The sequence below is a fragment of the Carassius auratus genome, chromosome 17 (assembly GCF_003368295.1).
Source record: "Carassius auratus strain Wakin chromosome 17, ASM336829v1, whole genome shotgun sequence".
Classification (NCBI taxonomy): domain Eukaryota; kingdom Metazoa; phylum Chordata; class Actinopteri; order Cypriniformes; family Cyprinidae; genus Carassius; species Carassius auratus.
Window position 1 is genome coordinate 13366690 of NC_039259.1, and position 15665 is coordinate 13382354.

The 15665-nt window shown below is 38.2% G+C and overlaps 1 protein-coding gene across 2 annotated transcripts in view; it reads left to right on the top strand.

Annotated features, from left to right (window-relative positions):
- The window catches only part of slc25a21 (solute carrier family 25 member 21), a 99592-nt gene that overhangs the window by 65145 nt on the left and 18782 nt on the right, over window positions 1-15665 (top strand). For both annotated transcript variants that reach the window (XM_026285915.1, XM_026285916.1), the window contains exons 3-4: window positions 2380-2428; window positions 14697-14780. In XM_026285915.1, the coding sequence (XP_026141700.1) occupies window positions 2380-2428; window positions 14697-14780 (133 nt within the window). The remainder of the gene's footprint in view (window positions 1-2379; window positions 2429-14696; window positions 14781-15665) is intronic.

Genomic DNA, 15665 nt, shown 5'->3' on the forward strand with positions numbered 1-15665 from the left:
TTAACCTGGGATATTGGAAAAATCGCTTTTTATTTAATTAATTCGTTGGAAATTGTATTGAATTGACAACACCCACTGGACATTAAATTGAAATGCAGTACGTGGGAGAAATTCAGCAACTAATGGCATTCTGGGAAATGACACATTTTTTCATAATTTATGCTATTTATGTATGCTTGATATATATTTATACCTAAATCTATAGGTTGTATTTCAAACAGATCATTTGTTTGTCTGTAAGGCCTTAAACCTCAAAATTCTTTTCTTTTTAAATGTCACACATGGTTTGTAAAGAATTCAAAGTTTGTCTATAGACCTTCCTATTTTAGTTAAGAAATGTGACTTATTTCATTTATACAATATGAATTTCTCTACATTTCAATTTATTTGAATTTCAATTTTGCATCATTTGCATCCATTAATTTCAAATTCATAGTGAAAAAAAAAAAAAAAAAACTGCCCCTAAATCTGAGGTAAATAATAGGTTGATAAGAATGTTGTCACAGGAACATGTCCTACTTGACAAAATTAATTCACTGCAATGAAAATGTTTATCAAGTGGTATGGCATTTTAAAAAGACATAACCCTTGGTATGACTTTACAGCTCCACCTCAGCGTCAAGTATGGATGGGTCTATTCCTCCAGCTGTCTCGCTGCTCAGATGACTCTCCCAGGCCTCCTTCTCTTTTATTTCCTCAGGATGGATAGAGTGCTGAAATGGAAAACATATGTCTCCTGAGTGTGTTACATTATTTTCCCCGTGATGCCCTGACAGCTGTGATTAATTAATGATAAACGTTACAGCGTTATATCACCTTGGGCGACGAGGAGACTATGACACACCTAATGTTCCTGCTCTCTTCCCATTTTGGTCTCACTGATGCATCTTCCACAAGATCACGTCAGCTTTGAAATCAATCACACCACCTCGGCCTGTCCGACTGCTGCGATTTGTTTATGAATATGCCACATCCTCTGTTCAAAAGACGCACGTTGCATGCAAAACAGCAGCACTGTATCACCTTGTGTGAATCTATTGCAGTTCAACTTTGGAATTCCTCTTGATTATTACTTTCCTGGAAAACCCCCAAGGAGGCAATGTCTTGTTTATGGACAATACATTTAATGGAAGAAATTAGAATAGGAGCATATTTCTCGGCAGCTGTGTACACATAGAGGAATCTGTGAAGGAAGCCATTAAAGTAAACGGCTGAACGGAGTTGAGAATTGCGATGCAGATGCATAATTGTGCCTCTGCGATCTCATTGCAATGCATTGCACCCATCGAACACTCCCTCAATCTGTTTGTTTACAGCTACCTTGAACAAAAAAACAAGTGTTCTGTGAACTGTTTAGTGCAAAATAGAGCTATTAACTACTTACTTGTAGCCCAACACATATACGGTTTCATCTGTTATTCACTGTCTCAACGGAACCCGATCTTTGTGGTAACAACATCTGAAGTATTTGCCATGTTTTGCGGTGTGAAATCACCATTATTCAGCATGTTAAACAGCCCTCGCTCCCTCTGTCATGGCTGGAGTGTATATGAACTAGAATCCTGGCACTAGGAAGGCAATTACGGCAGCCTCTCTGTGGGCCGGTCCAGATAAAATAGGATTCGAAAATACTTTGGGGTTTTACGTCCATCAGCACATTGGAACCGAATAAAATGGATGATGGTAATGACTTGCAGGCCAGGCGAGCGCAACGTCCCACATCTCTGCATGGAGGCCATTTTGTTGCCAGATCCCTTCCCGCACGCTTGTCAGTTGCAGTGGAGTGGCAAGGAGGCAAAAACAGGATCAGAGTGACGAAGGTGGCTGCTCGCCAAGCAGCTCCTGTCGGATGAGAGTTCAGGGGACGGTTACATAGGGATTTTTAAGGGGAAAACCCTCCGTCTGCTGAATGTAGACACACAAACCACAGACATGGCGAATGGAATCACACGCAACACATCTGTGACTTTTTATTTGTATTTACAAATATATGGATCGTGGTGTGTAATACATCATTTTAAAGCGGTGAAATATTTGTGGATTACTGTAGGTCGAACGTTTCAGTCTCGAGAGACTTTACAAGTGGTTTGTATGAAATGATGCTGTGTTTGCGATGACTGTGCAGTTAAAAAAAAATATTCACTGGCTTTTGAAATGAAATTGGATTATGCTGAAATATTACTTAAAAAGCTCTGTGAAATATTTCAAGAGTTGAGTGAAAGAGACGTAAAGAAAGCTCGGCATTTGGTAATGACAGCTTAATGACCTGTGAGCGAATAATAACATGTTCGGTTGTGCTCATGTCCCGTTTTAATGACTGATTTATGTCGGTTTTAACAGGGCAGATACATAATTACTTATGATCTTTGTCCTCTATAGGTCTTGTGGAGATCTGCTTGATGCACCCATTGGATGTTGTGAAGACCAGGTAAAATATCATTCCTTTCTGTTCTTAATTCAGGGCTAGGCATTTTCTTCTTCTTGTGGCAGTAGTGGAATATTTCTGTGGAAAATGAAATGCATCATTTACTCATTCTCCTTCAATGTTAAAGTAATACTTTTTAATGTTCTTAAATTGCTCACATACTTACCTCATTATTTCACTTAATTATATCCCTTGTTTAATGCCTGTGCTTCTGTGTGAATTGTGAACCAAGGCTGCATTAACAAAATGTCACCCAATTGTTTTTTGTTTTTCCATTAACGGTTCTTGCACGTGTGTTCTTGCTCCAGTGCTGATGAAGCACCAACTGAAATATTAACACTTCCCTAACCCTAGTGTCTACTGTATCATATTTAATACAGCACTCTGAATTATCAACATCAACAAAAAACCTGTTTTGCACAATCTACTGTAGCCTTTGCTCTCTGATTAATAATTCATACATTTTTAGTAAGTAAGAGGCCTTTTGTTATAATTCTTAAAATTGTGGTACATGTGTCTTTTTGCTCTGAAACTATTGTTACAAAGTAAATGTAAGGATAACTTTTAGATTGTTAATAATATTTCAAGATTTTTTTCAAGAGATTTACTGGACTGATGCAACTTAGGTTTACTTTATTATCCATACACCATTTTTGGACAATAAAACATGGAAAAAAAGATTAAAAAATCATGTTGAAATATAATTTGCAAGAATGATCTATCTCAACCGTTGGAATCCTCCACACACAATGGACAGATGAACCTGGACTGTGTATTTGTTGGACATTGTCTCGATGGAACTCTCAACTTCTTGTATACATGGATCTAATGTAAAAACTGTACATTTATGTATTAATATTACTTAACTTATTTGTATTATTACTGTTTAATTAATTAATTAATTAATTTATTTATTTATTATTTATTTCTAAAAAATAAAATGGTAGTCTACCATGGGGTGGGACGGGTTGAAATGGGTTTTAAATTAGCACAGTTGCTTTTTGTTTTATACTACTGTTCCCAGAATAAATTTTCAATAAACAGTTTAAAAAAAAAGAAAAAAAAGTCCACTAACAGTGAAAGTTAAATTAGTGGTTACTCACTAGTTGTTAAAAAAAAGCACATTCATCAGGAGAATTTAATGTAAAACATTTTTGTATATTTAGTGTTGTTTATTTTTCAGTTACAGTCAGCCATGAGACTGTATTAATGCTGCCTAAAATTAATAAGAATAATTATAAACAATCAATTATTAATATTTTTCCCATTTATATATTATTTAAATTATAGCTCATTATTTGGCAATTGGATTGCCTTTTTCCTCCAAATAAATATTATTTGTTTTGTATGAGAATCATTAATGAAAATGGAATCATTACCAGGACACAGAATCATTAAATTATTTTCAATTCTCATTAGTAATACCAACCAATTCTGAATCTTTTGCACAGCAATACCTCTTTCCCTCAGTCATGCAGGAAAGAAGGAATGTTGAAGAGAGGAAAAGAGAAAATGAATCAGGGCCCTCACACTGGAGTCGCTCAGTATGGTGTAAACAGGTTGTGGGCTGGTACTAAACCTTTACGGCTTCTGGGTGCCCTGCCAAGACCTCTGGCTCTGTGACTAACACCCCTCACACATACGCTGTGATGTTTCAGATTTTCCGCCACCGTTTTCTGATAAATAAACTTTTTGAGATCATTATTAGATATTTGTGCTTTGGAGAGGACGTGTGGTAGGCAAGGTGGCTTGTTTGTGTTTCTTTGTGTCTATTTGCATGAGTTTGTTTGCAGCAGTGTGTCTGTGTGTACACTTGTATGCAGCGACATTCGATACCCTAGAGTCCTGTAGAGTGATTTAGGATAGGATAGGGTTTATTACAAGTATAAGGCCACAGTTAGGCCGCTCTCTCCTCACACAGGGTCAGGGTTAAAAGTGCACTCTCTATTTTCTTTGTAATGCTCTTCCTAAAGAAGTGATAAAAGCCCTGTCTAAAGAGCGGCAGTTTTATTTATTTGTTTTCTGTGGGTTTCTCTGTTATTGTGAGTGCATCCAGTCAACTGCGTAATGTATGTGAGTATGGCTCACATATGTGCCCTGATTATTCATAGAATCTGTTGTTTGTTCATTCATTCTATCATTCATTCTATTGTTTTAATGTTCTATCATTCTATTGTTCTATCGTTCTACGGTTCTATTTGTCGTTCTGTTGTTGTCTATCATTCTATCCATCCATCAAGCTAGCATTCTATCATTCGATCATTCTATCTGTCATTATATTGTTGTCTATCATTCTATCCATCCATCCATTCAGCTAGGGTTCTATCATTCGATCATACTATCTGTCATTATATTGTTCTGTCTGTTCTGACTATTCCTCTGTTTCTCGTTCTGTGTATCATTCTATCTGTCAATCTCCCTGACAGATAAAATAAAAACTTCAGTGCTTAAATGGTTTTTAACCTTTAAACAAGACTTTGTAGTGGTGATGAGTTTGCAATCAATGACAGCTACTCAAATATCTGAAGAAAATGTACAAATCTTGTTGCTCTATTGAAAGTGTACCACTTTCTTTCTCCCTCCTGGGTTTTCAGTCACACTAAAGCAGGCTAATTGGCAGAAGGAAGGGTTAGTAGAGCTGAAATCTATTAGCATAGGTTTCAGAGCTGCTGAAGCACGAATGCCCAGCACACCTCTCTGACGCTAGCTGCAGGAATGGCTCCTATTAGTTACTGGCTCCCACTTTAATGTCCGCTGCTCCAAATTAGATGCCTACGTGAGTGAATAGTTTTTTTTTTTTCACCCCCTCGCTTTCTTCTACTCTAAATAAATAAATCAAAGGCTTTTTTCTGAGGGGAACCTGAAAGTGTATACTTGGGAATACATATTTACCCTGTGCAAATGAGGGTGCTGGAGCCATGTAGAGGCGGAGACAGGAATTAGACGACTAAGGCGGCCGTCGATCTCAGACATATGCGCAAACTCGCAAACAAACATCTGGAAGCAGATTAGAAGAACATTAAGAGGATATATTTCAAGGCCATGATTGTTTGTAAGGTTAAATCAATGTTTACTTTAAAGTCTTTCTACCATTCTTCATACTTGTTTATATTCAGGATCAAGCACTTCCAGCTGAACGTAAAATTGCGGGTCTTTCCTCCTCTGACCGTCATAAGTCACTGCCATATATTCAGATCAGAGCAGTCCTTCACGAATAAACGTCTCTTAGGAGAGGACAGGTCTATGTGCCACTTATATTCGTTTGCATTCAACAGTGCTCATTTCTGGGTTGGAATGTTGCCTTTTTTCAAAGGGGGCTTGCTAGGGTGAGAGAAGGGGGTTTCGGGGGTTAGTTAGACTTCTAAGGAGACAGTGAGACTGGAGTTACAGCTTTTCATTAACCTGGAAACCACCTAGTTACATGGTTCATGGGCTGGTCTCAGCTCACTTGGAGGTAACAAAGGGTGTCAGGCGGCACTTTCGGCAGGGGGCAGCTGCTCGGGGCACCCCATCTGACTCTGATCATCATGCCGGCCGCCCTGCCACACTCATTAGAGACCAGGAATGAGCTTGCATTGCTTTTGTTGAAGGGCTCCAGTTACGTCGCCTCACCCCACCCCAGACACGCCCTAAGCCCCTCCTACAGTCTCCGTTGTAGTTCTTTTATGAAATGAGGTGGAAGTTATAGAAATGTAAAATTATAATTCATATTTGTTTTGTAGGATTTATGACTATAATATATTCTGCTGAACTGGTTTGTTGCTCATCCACCTAGTAATATAATATTATATATATATATTAGTTGCATATGCAAATATTAATTGTTTGACCCTAATGAGTGTACCAATGTATACATAAATCAGTAATCAAGCTGTAATCAAATCATTTTATTTTTTAACATCTTTGAAAGACTTTTCAGAGTTTTCATATTATAATATACAATTTAACATATTATGAATTAAATATTGAAAAGTTTAATATAAAATATAATATAATATTAGTGCTGGGCAACAATTAATCACGATTAATCACATTTGGAACAGAAGTTTTTGTTTAATATATGTGTGTGTACTGTATATATGATGTGTATATATATAAAAGCACACACACATACAGTATATATTTAGAAAATATTTACATGTATATATTTATATTCATATAACGTATATTATATATAAATATATTTAATATATAAACATAACATTTTTCTTAAATATACATGTATATATGTATATTTATGTATACCTAATAAATACACAGTTACACACACATATTATACACACAAAAACGTTTATTTTGGATCTGATTAATCACGATTAGTATACAGGTGCTCCTCAATAAATTAGAATGTCGTGGAAAAGTTCATTAATTTCAGTAATTCAGCTCAATTTGTGAAACTTGTGTATTAAATAAATTTAATTCAAACAGACTGAAATAGTTTAAGTCTTTGATTCTTTTAATTGTGATGATTTTGGCTCACATTTAACAAAAACCCACAAATCTCAACAAGTTAGAATATGGTGACATGTCAATCAGCTAATCAACTCTGTTAATGGTCACTTAGTTTGGTTCACTAGGCTAGACAATCATGGGAAAGACTGCTGATCTGACAGTTGTGCACAAGACAATCATTGACACCCTTCACGAGGACGGTAAGCCACAAACATTCATTGCCAAAGAAGCTGGCTGTTCACAGAGTGCTGTATCCAAGCATGTTAACAGAAAGTTGAGTGGAAAGAAAAAGTGTGGAGAACCGCAGCATTATGAGGATTGTCAAGCAAAATCAATTGAATAATTTGAGTGAACTTCACAAGGAAGGGACTGAGGCTGGAGTCAAAGCATCAAGAGCCAACACACACAGATGTGTCAAGGAATTTGGCTACAGTTGTTGTATTCCTCTTGTTAAGCCACTTCTGAACCACAGACAACGTCAGAGGTGTCTTACCTGGGCTAAGGAGAAGAAGAACTGGACTGTTGCCCAGTGGTTCAAAGTCATCTTTTCAGATGAGATCAAGTTTTGTATTTCATTTGGAAACCAAGGTCCTAGAGTATGGAGGAAGGGTGGAGAAGCTCATAGCCCAAGTTGCTTGAAGTCCAGTGTTAAGTTTCCACAGTCTGTGATAATTTGGGGTGCAATGTCATCTGCTGGTGTTGGTCCATTGTGTTTTTTGAAAACCAAAGTCACTGCACCATTTCATGTTTCCTTCTGCTGACCAGCTTTTTGAATATGCTAATTTCATTTTCCAGTTGGGTTTTGCACATGCCCACACTGCCAAAAGCTACAAAAGTTGGTTAAATCACCATGTTGTTCATGTGCTTGACTGGCCAGCAAAGGGGAAAATGAGAAACAACAGACCAAACAATGCAGACGAGCTGAAACCCACTGTCAAAGAGACCTGGGCTTCCATACCACCTCAGCAGTGCCACAAACTGATCACCTCCATGCCACGCCGAACTGAGGCAGTAATTAAAGCAAAAGGAGCTTTTTCACGACATTCTAATTTATTGAGAGGCACCTGTATAATATGAAATAATACACACTTTCATATATTAAATAAAACCTAAATAGATTTTGAGGGAAGGACACCTTTTGAAACATTTCAAACACTTAAAAATAAAGTTTATTTTAATATTTATTTAAAAAATATTAACATTTATAAATATGCATCTGTATGTGTGTCTAAACTGATAGATTACAGTTTAAAGTATAATAAAAATTTTAATACTACATATAAATCAAACTTATTTGATGACACTCCATGTGATCTACCATATCTCTTATTTGCCATCAATCTATAATTGTATCTATGTTCCTCCACCACTAATGATTAAAACAACCTGGAGATACCTTCTCATTAGAGTCACTGTGATGACACAGCCTTCATCAGATCCCCGCACGCTTGAAAGTGAGCTTCAGTGGGGAGGGATAGTAATGTTTGACGAGGGCAGTGACAGATGACGTCCTGTCCCCAGTAACGATGACACTGAGAGAGGAGCCCATCTTACACCCCCGACTGGTGGCTGAACTTTGGTGCACTCTTGATGGAATCCCTCAAGCAGCCCTTAAACAGCAGGACTCAAAAGCTCGGAGGACTAAGAGCCGATCCGGCCTAGTAAAGCAGCAAGTCTCTCAGCTGTGCTCCAATGATCTCTTAATCCTACCCTGCCCTGACTGACGGCTCTGACAGTGTAAACTGCACACAGGTATCCGACTGTGGCTATCTGCGCTTAGGAAGCTGAGACTCCAATCACATCAGTGGTCGGACAGTATACTAACAATTCCACTGGAAGAAATCAGCAGAACATTGGTTGTGGCATGTTTCATTATAAAGGGGAAATATAAAGCCAGTCCAAAATAACTCAATGCACTACTATTTGTGGTTTAGAAAGAGAATTAAAAGGCTTTTATATTAGTGGCTTACCACTGACATTTTTTGGCCAATGCAGAATATTGACTACTAAGCTTAACGCAGATCATGGAAAATCAGGTGTACGTAGTAATAGTAGTAACAGTAATAATTAGTTTGAGTTAATTACTAAAGACTGAAATTATATAAAAAGTTCTGGTGTCAAATAATACAAACCACTAAAGTCCATTTCTTGACCGTGTTCTCAAGTTCACTGAGACTAAATTACATTAAATGTGTGTTTATATAAAAAGAATGAAACTTGGCGCCAAAACTACTCACGCTGAGCATGAAACTAATTTTCATCAGAGAAAAGTTTACATACCTTAACAAATTCGCTTGCTATTCATTTGTGGGCTTAAATATGTAAGAGATGTTTTCACTTTCCTGGAATGGAACAATGGAAGAATAGGAGTCTGATAGTGTGACATATGAATATTACTGTATGTTGGTAATATTGGTCTGTTAGTAATAATAATAATTGTGAGAGTAGAACTGTTGTAACACAGCTGGTGCTTAGATATTTTATGTCTATATTAAACACATTTCCATTTTGTTAGCATATCACGTTTCAACCTAAGAAACAAACCTTTATGGCTTGCTTTCTCCTGTGGAACACAAATAGATATTTTGAAAACTCTTTAAATGAAAGTTGTTTTGGATCCCTTTGACTTTGATTATATTGAAACATTCTTTAAAATATCTTATTCTGTGTTCTACAGAAGACAGTAATTGACATAGGTTTGAGACAACATGAGGGTGAGTAAATGATGACAGATCTTTCATTTTAGGGTGAACCCACCCTTTAAAGGAGGGACCAGATCCATATCGACCCCAAATATCATTTAGTTCTTTACTCAGATAAGCACCCGTCACATTTTCTTTAGAGCATGTTTGACTCCAGATTCTAGAAAAGAACAGCTACTGTGACCAGGTACCAGCAGTGTTACCTCCTGCTGATGTGACTGCCATCACACATTATGACCTGGTATTAAACAGGTCTGCTTGAAGGAGTTGTCACAAACACCTGAATGCATTATGTTACAAACATACTAAATAAAGCAAAAATGTCCCAGTGTGCTGAAATGACCCGTTTTAGAGAAGCAGTAAAGTGCCTGATGAAAACTCATTTGTCTCCTTTGTCTGTCAGACGCCTCACAGAATCTGTGGCCCACTCCTTCAGAGTTTGGTTTTGCAGCGACCGTGTTCCTGCCAGGCAGGAGGTAAGAGGTGCAAATGTAGAGTTGTAATTCAGGGAGTCCGGTTTCTGTTGCTGAAGAAGCAGAGTGCAGTATTGATGACCGCTCTCTGCACTGTCCTGACCATCTGTCTAATAGCTACCAGTCTCCTGCTGTCTGAGGAGTCTCCACCATTCTCAGCCAGCCATTTCCTTACTTCAAAGCAGCCATAACTAAACTGGACTGAGACAGATTATCTCTCAATCAGATGTTTCTATTTCCGAAAAGTTTGTTTGGGTGTTCAATAAGAGTAAACAAACAATTAAATGTATTTATTTATTGGCAACATTTTACAAAAGGTTTAAATTTATTAATATTACTTATGAACTTTGGAAAAAAAAATCAGGCAATTTCAGGTAGCTTAAATTAAACCGTTTATTCTTAACTGTATATTCTTTCATTATTTTATCGTGTTATCTAAACCTGTATTACTTTCTTTCATCTTTGTAACACAAAATACATTTTTAAGGAAAAAAAAGTCAGTAGAAAAGGGAAAATACTGGTCATTTTCTTGACATAAAGTGTTTAAAAAGTGTTCACATTTTAAGCAATTGTCCTTTAATTAGCATGCTTAGCTGTTACATTAAATGCTGCTTTATGTTGGACATTTAACCACTTTAAAACACCACCGTTATAGCTGTTTTGTCTTTTTTCACAGTTATTTCAGCATACTGTCACATGCGTTTCATTTTTAGGAGGTGTGTCAAGTTAGAAATAGTCCACCTTTTAAACCCATTCTACTCTTTTCTGTTAAACTCATCCACCTGATTTAGACTGTTTTCAAAAGAAGTCAGACTGGATTATATTGAAGATGTCATTCCTTGTCCCACTCCCCCTCTTGGGCAGCTTCATTAACCAAGTCACAGTGGGCCAAGCTGGCCTGGGGTGCCACTGAAACCCAAGCTTTCTTAACCCCAGACCGAGACCTAGAAGCATGCAGTGTCACAAGCGCCATGACTTTATAGGGCCCTTGGCCCCATCTTCATCTTCTCTTCTGCTTTATCTCCTTCCCTCCAAAGGCTTAGCTTTATTGGCCACCTCCAGCCACGGGCCCAGCGGTATTAGCCTGAAAAGCCAAAAGAACAGAGGAAAGCAGCTATGTATGTCTGCAGTGAATCAAGACAGTTTTAATAGAGAAATTTCCCTGTGGTTTTCCAAAAGCATTGCATTTCATTGGTTTTACATTTATATTCACCCCACTACTCAAGTATAAATGGTGTTTTTCTTGTGTACAGTCCGATTAATGTAGTCACATAGAAATAATTGATATCCATGAGTACGATGGTCACAGAGGGTCGATCGGTCATCTTCCATATTGGAGCATTTAGGTTTAACCTCATGTACCATTGCAAAGGACGTCTGCCATCTTTATGATCCTGCTCATTAAAATTAACTGTCTGGCTGTAAAAAATAGATTTCCCTTTAATGCTGCCTTCTGGATTCTCTTACGCACTGCTGATTGTGTGTAAAAGAAACCTTGCTCACGTGTGCTTTTTCCAATTTTACTTTCATTTCAGCTCTTGATGAAAGTGTTGTTTGTTCAGATGCAGCAAATGGAAAACATATTAACATGACTAAGAATTAAAGACTGAATAATTTAAATAAATAAAAAAATGCCATGACCAAAACATTGGTGAATAATTCAGTTTATAAAGAGATCAGCCATAATGATATTTTTTTACTACCATTCTTACAGTTGAAAAAAAAAAAAGCTCGTTGTTCATGGACTTAGTGGTTGAAGCCAATCCATTGCCAAAAAATTTACAATTCAATTCATAATAATTTTCCAGTAATTGTTTGCCTTACTTATATGACACAATATTTTGTAATCATTGTACCTGACTGGAAACATAGATAGCCAATATCAATTGCCAACGGTTTCTAAATTTTCCTGTCAAAACTACACTGTTTCAGTTATAAAAAGGAAAAAGGAAGTCATACAAAAGTTATAAGTTCCGCATTTGCAGGATGGTTTTTCGCTCATGGGACCTTTTTTATCATGGGGTTGATATTATATTCAAAAATGATATAATGCTCCATTCTTTGGGGGAATACCCTTTATTTAACAAGGCAGAATTAAGAGACCTTTTTAAAAGTTTGGCCTGCCCCTTTAAAGGCAAACCCATCAAAATCAAGCCTTTTGATCAACATAGTAACCTCCCACCCTTCCCACAGGGCTTTTTTTTAACACCATAATAATGAGGGCCTCAACCCATCAAGCCCGTCTTCCAGCAGGGCACAGCCCCCCTGTCGGACCCAGTGCTGCCCCATTGCATACAGGGTCTGAAAGGGGACGAGGCCCTAGCACTCGGCCTGGACCTGAAACACTTCTCTTCTGTCTATAAAAATATGAAGAGGAGGTGTTCTCCTGCTACATATTCACATTTTCTTTCCTGTCAGAGCGCTCAAGAGTTCGCTATTTTACAGGGAGTTTGGGGTCAGGTGGAGATGGTAGGGTTATTTACCCCTGGTGCTCATTTCACCCGTAGAAGCTCCACATTGGCCTTACCTTCACCCTTACCTGGCTATCCAGGATGGCGCACTGGTCCTATAAAAACAGAGTACAGAAGGTCGTTGGAGGATTTTGATGAACTCACAGATATTGTCACCTGTAAGTATATCTTTTCTTTCTGGGTTTACTCTGAGGGGGATTCTGAGAGCTGGATCTTTTAACAAAGCCTTTGGGCTTTTTGCAGTTTGTTGACTTTAAAACCGGGAGCTTGGCTGCTAAGTCAACTGAATCAGCCCTAAACTCTTCTCAAGAGTAAATATCTATCTCTAAATCTGTCTAAAGGTTTCACTCCTGATCTTCTGACTAGAGGACTCATGTAAAAACAAAAGGTTCACCTTATCCTAAGCTTCTCTTCTATTCTGAACTTCTTTCAGTTAGCCTGGTTACGCTTTTTCAAAGTCCTGGGGCATCTTCTGCTATCATATCTTCCCCATTATCTTCCACTTCCCGGGTTGTGACGTTTGGTCCAAGGCTTTTATGACAGGGTAGGCAAGGGGCATGAGGAAATGAGGTGACCCTGAGGTCAGTAGTGGAGTCAGACAGCTGAAAGTGGACTGTTGCCCTGCCACCTCTGGGCTACAGCGGGTTGGGCCATCCCAGTGTACTACAGAAATGGAAACTCTTGCATTGGTGGGACAAGACCATCTTCGATCCTTGACCTTGCTCTCATGTGTCTTTAATTAGGATGGATTTAAATTTGTTTACAAGCTCCACTGGTCTTAAATCTTTTGGTTCAGTGCCCCATCCTTTTGGGTGCCCCCATTCCTACATACCCCCCCTCACTTGACTGCCTGCTGTTTCAGAGTCCCTCTTTTCTTCTTTCTCTTTAATATGGTGTTGGACGTTCATTTATGATGCTTTTTTAACTGGTTCTTAGGCACGAGTTACAAGCTATTTGGGAATCTACAAAATTGGATGCTGGGGACACCTCTCTAAGATGTTAATCTGTTGCCGATATGAAAGGCTGCTCACCTCGATAAACCCTCTCATCTGATGGAACCAGGTCACTTTTACGGCCCCATCAGGCACCCGCCTGGATGACTTACTGCTGACCTCTTGACATGGCAGTCAAAGCCATATGAGGAGAATCTTTCTCATTCTGTGTCTTCCATCCTGAGTTCATCTATTCATGGTTGGAGGCCAAAGGTTGGTTTATTTATCGTCTCTGTGTGCCCAAAAAGATACCCAGCCTGAACTCCTGTAAATTGTCCTGGCATGTTGGCCAATAAACAAATCCTAGCGTGTGGTGTCAAAGTACCAAAGATCTTACAGTTGCTTTGTCCATTACTTTGCGCTAAAACAGCTATATAGCATGAACCCTTGGTGGGGTGGTGGTGGTGGGGGGGGGGGTGAAGCAGTAAATCCCTTTCCCCAAACTCGCACTCTGCACTGGTACCATGTTAAACATTTACACAGTTCAGTTGGTGCTTTATTAGGGAGTTACTAGCATGCTTGTAGCTACAAAAACATCTCTTGACCATTTGTATCATATTAAAAATTTACACGGAACTGCAGAACTGTTATCTGCAGGTTACTAGCATGTTAGCGCCAAAGTTAGCAGCTACAAGGTCTGTGGCTATAAGAGAAGCGAAGCTAATTGAAAAGGATGGGTTAAGTAAATGTTTGAATTCTCCGCTGTGCTAAAGGGGCAGAGAAAGTCAGCACTGCCTCGGAATGAACAGAAGGCAGGAGGGAAGAGCGGTCTGGGTTTTGACAGATGTCTTAAACTCATGTTGACACTATGCACAGATTAGCCAGTGTCCCACATTTGTTGCACACAGATAATTGATAGCATATGGTGGTCATGCTCTATGATCTCTCCTTCATGTAAATGTAAGAATGTTGAACGTAATGTATGTACAGCAGTGATGTTTTCCAGAATTTATGAATTCTCAATCATTCTTCTTGCTTTTCTCAAATGTTTATTATTATATTACAGCAGTATTTTGATTAGCATGTTAGCATGGTACATTTTTTGTAAGTGGTTATAATCCATGGAATAGAGCTCACTTGTTGGAAATGTTTGCTTAATATTTCTGATTCAATGTTTGTAAATTTATATTTTGTGTCAATCATGTCTTGTGGTGACCAGTTGGCATCTTTTCATTTTTCAGGTTTCAAATCCAGAGAGGGAAGGCTGACCCAAATAGCTATAAAGGCCTTGGAGACTCTTTCAGAACTATATTTCGCACTGAGGGGTAAGTTATAAATGTCTGTCTGTCCGTTTTCCATTTATTTATCCATTTGTCCATCCATCCATCATACTGTATTGTATTGCAATACCATAAAAAATTTTCAGTAATTTAATTTATAATTTTATATATGTAATCTACCAAGACGTATCAGACACCAAAATAAAACATAAAAAAATAAACAATTTTAGGAACATTGTAGTTTGTATAATATAATATGGAATTGTCTGGTGGTACAGCTTTTGTTTAGGTTTCCAATCTTGACCCTGTCCTTCATCACAATTCACTTTCTTTTGGAAATCCATCTTTACTTTAATTTGTCACTTTTTTGGAAGTGTGGATGACACTTTTGGTTTGTAATGTTTTCTTTTAGTACTTCTCATCTGTTGTTTTCTTGAGTTCAGTGTAAACTAGACACACATGTTTGCTGTATGCATGGTAACAACATGCACCCGGTGACAGGGAATGTTTTGAGCTTGGTAAAGTAATAAGCTAAGCCTGGTGTACAAAAACCACAAACTTTAAGCCCACCTGCTCTGAAATATGCAGTGTGTCAATCTCAGACAAGCAAGTGAAGTCATTGGTTTGTATTAAGCACTGGCAGTGGCATGTTCAGTATGTGTCATGTTAACTGCCTCTGTTTATAGGAAATCACACATATGACGTAGTGTGCGTGGGGCAGAAATTTATCGGTTTCTGTCTCCCTCCTCCTTTTTTATTTTCCCTCCCCAAATGATTTGCTCTCTTTCAGTTTTTCTCCCCTCCCTCCGCCACACAACATGAGGCACGTGTCAGATCCCAGACAGTGTGCAGACTTGAAAGAAAGCTCTGTTTATAGCAAGATGACAGCTTAACAGTGGATCTAAAGCTGATCGGCAGCAAGGTGTGAGA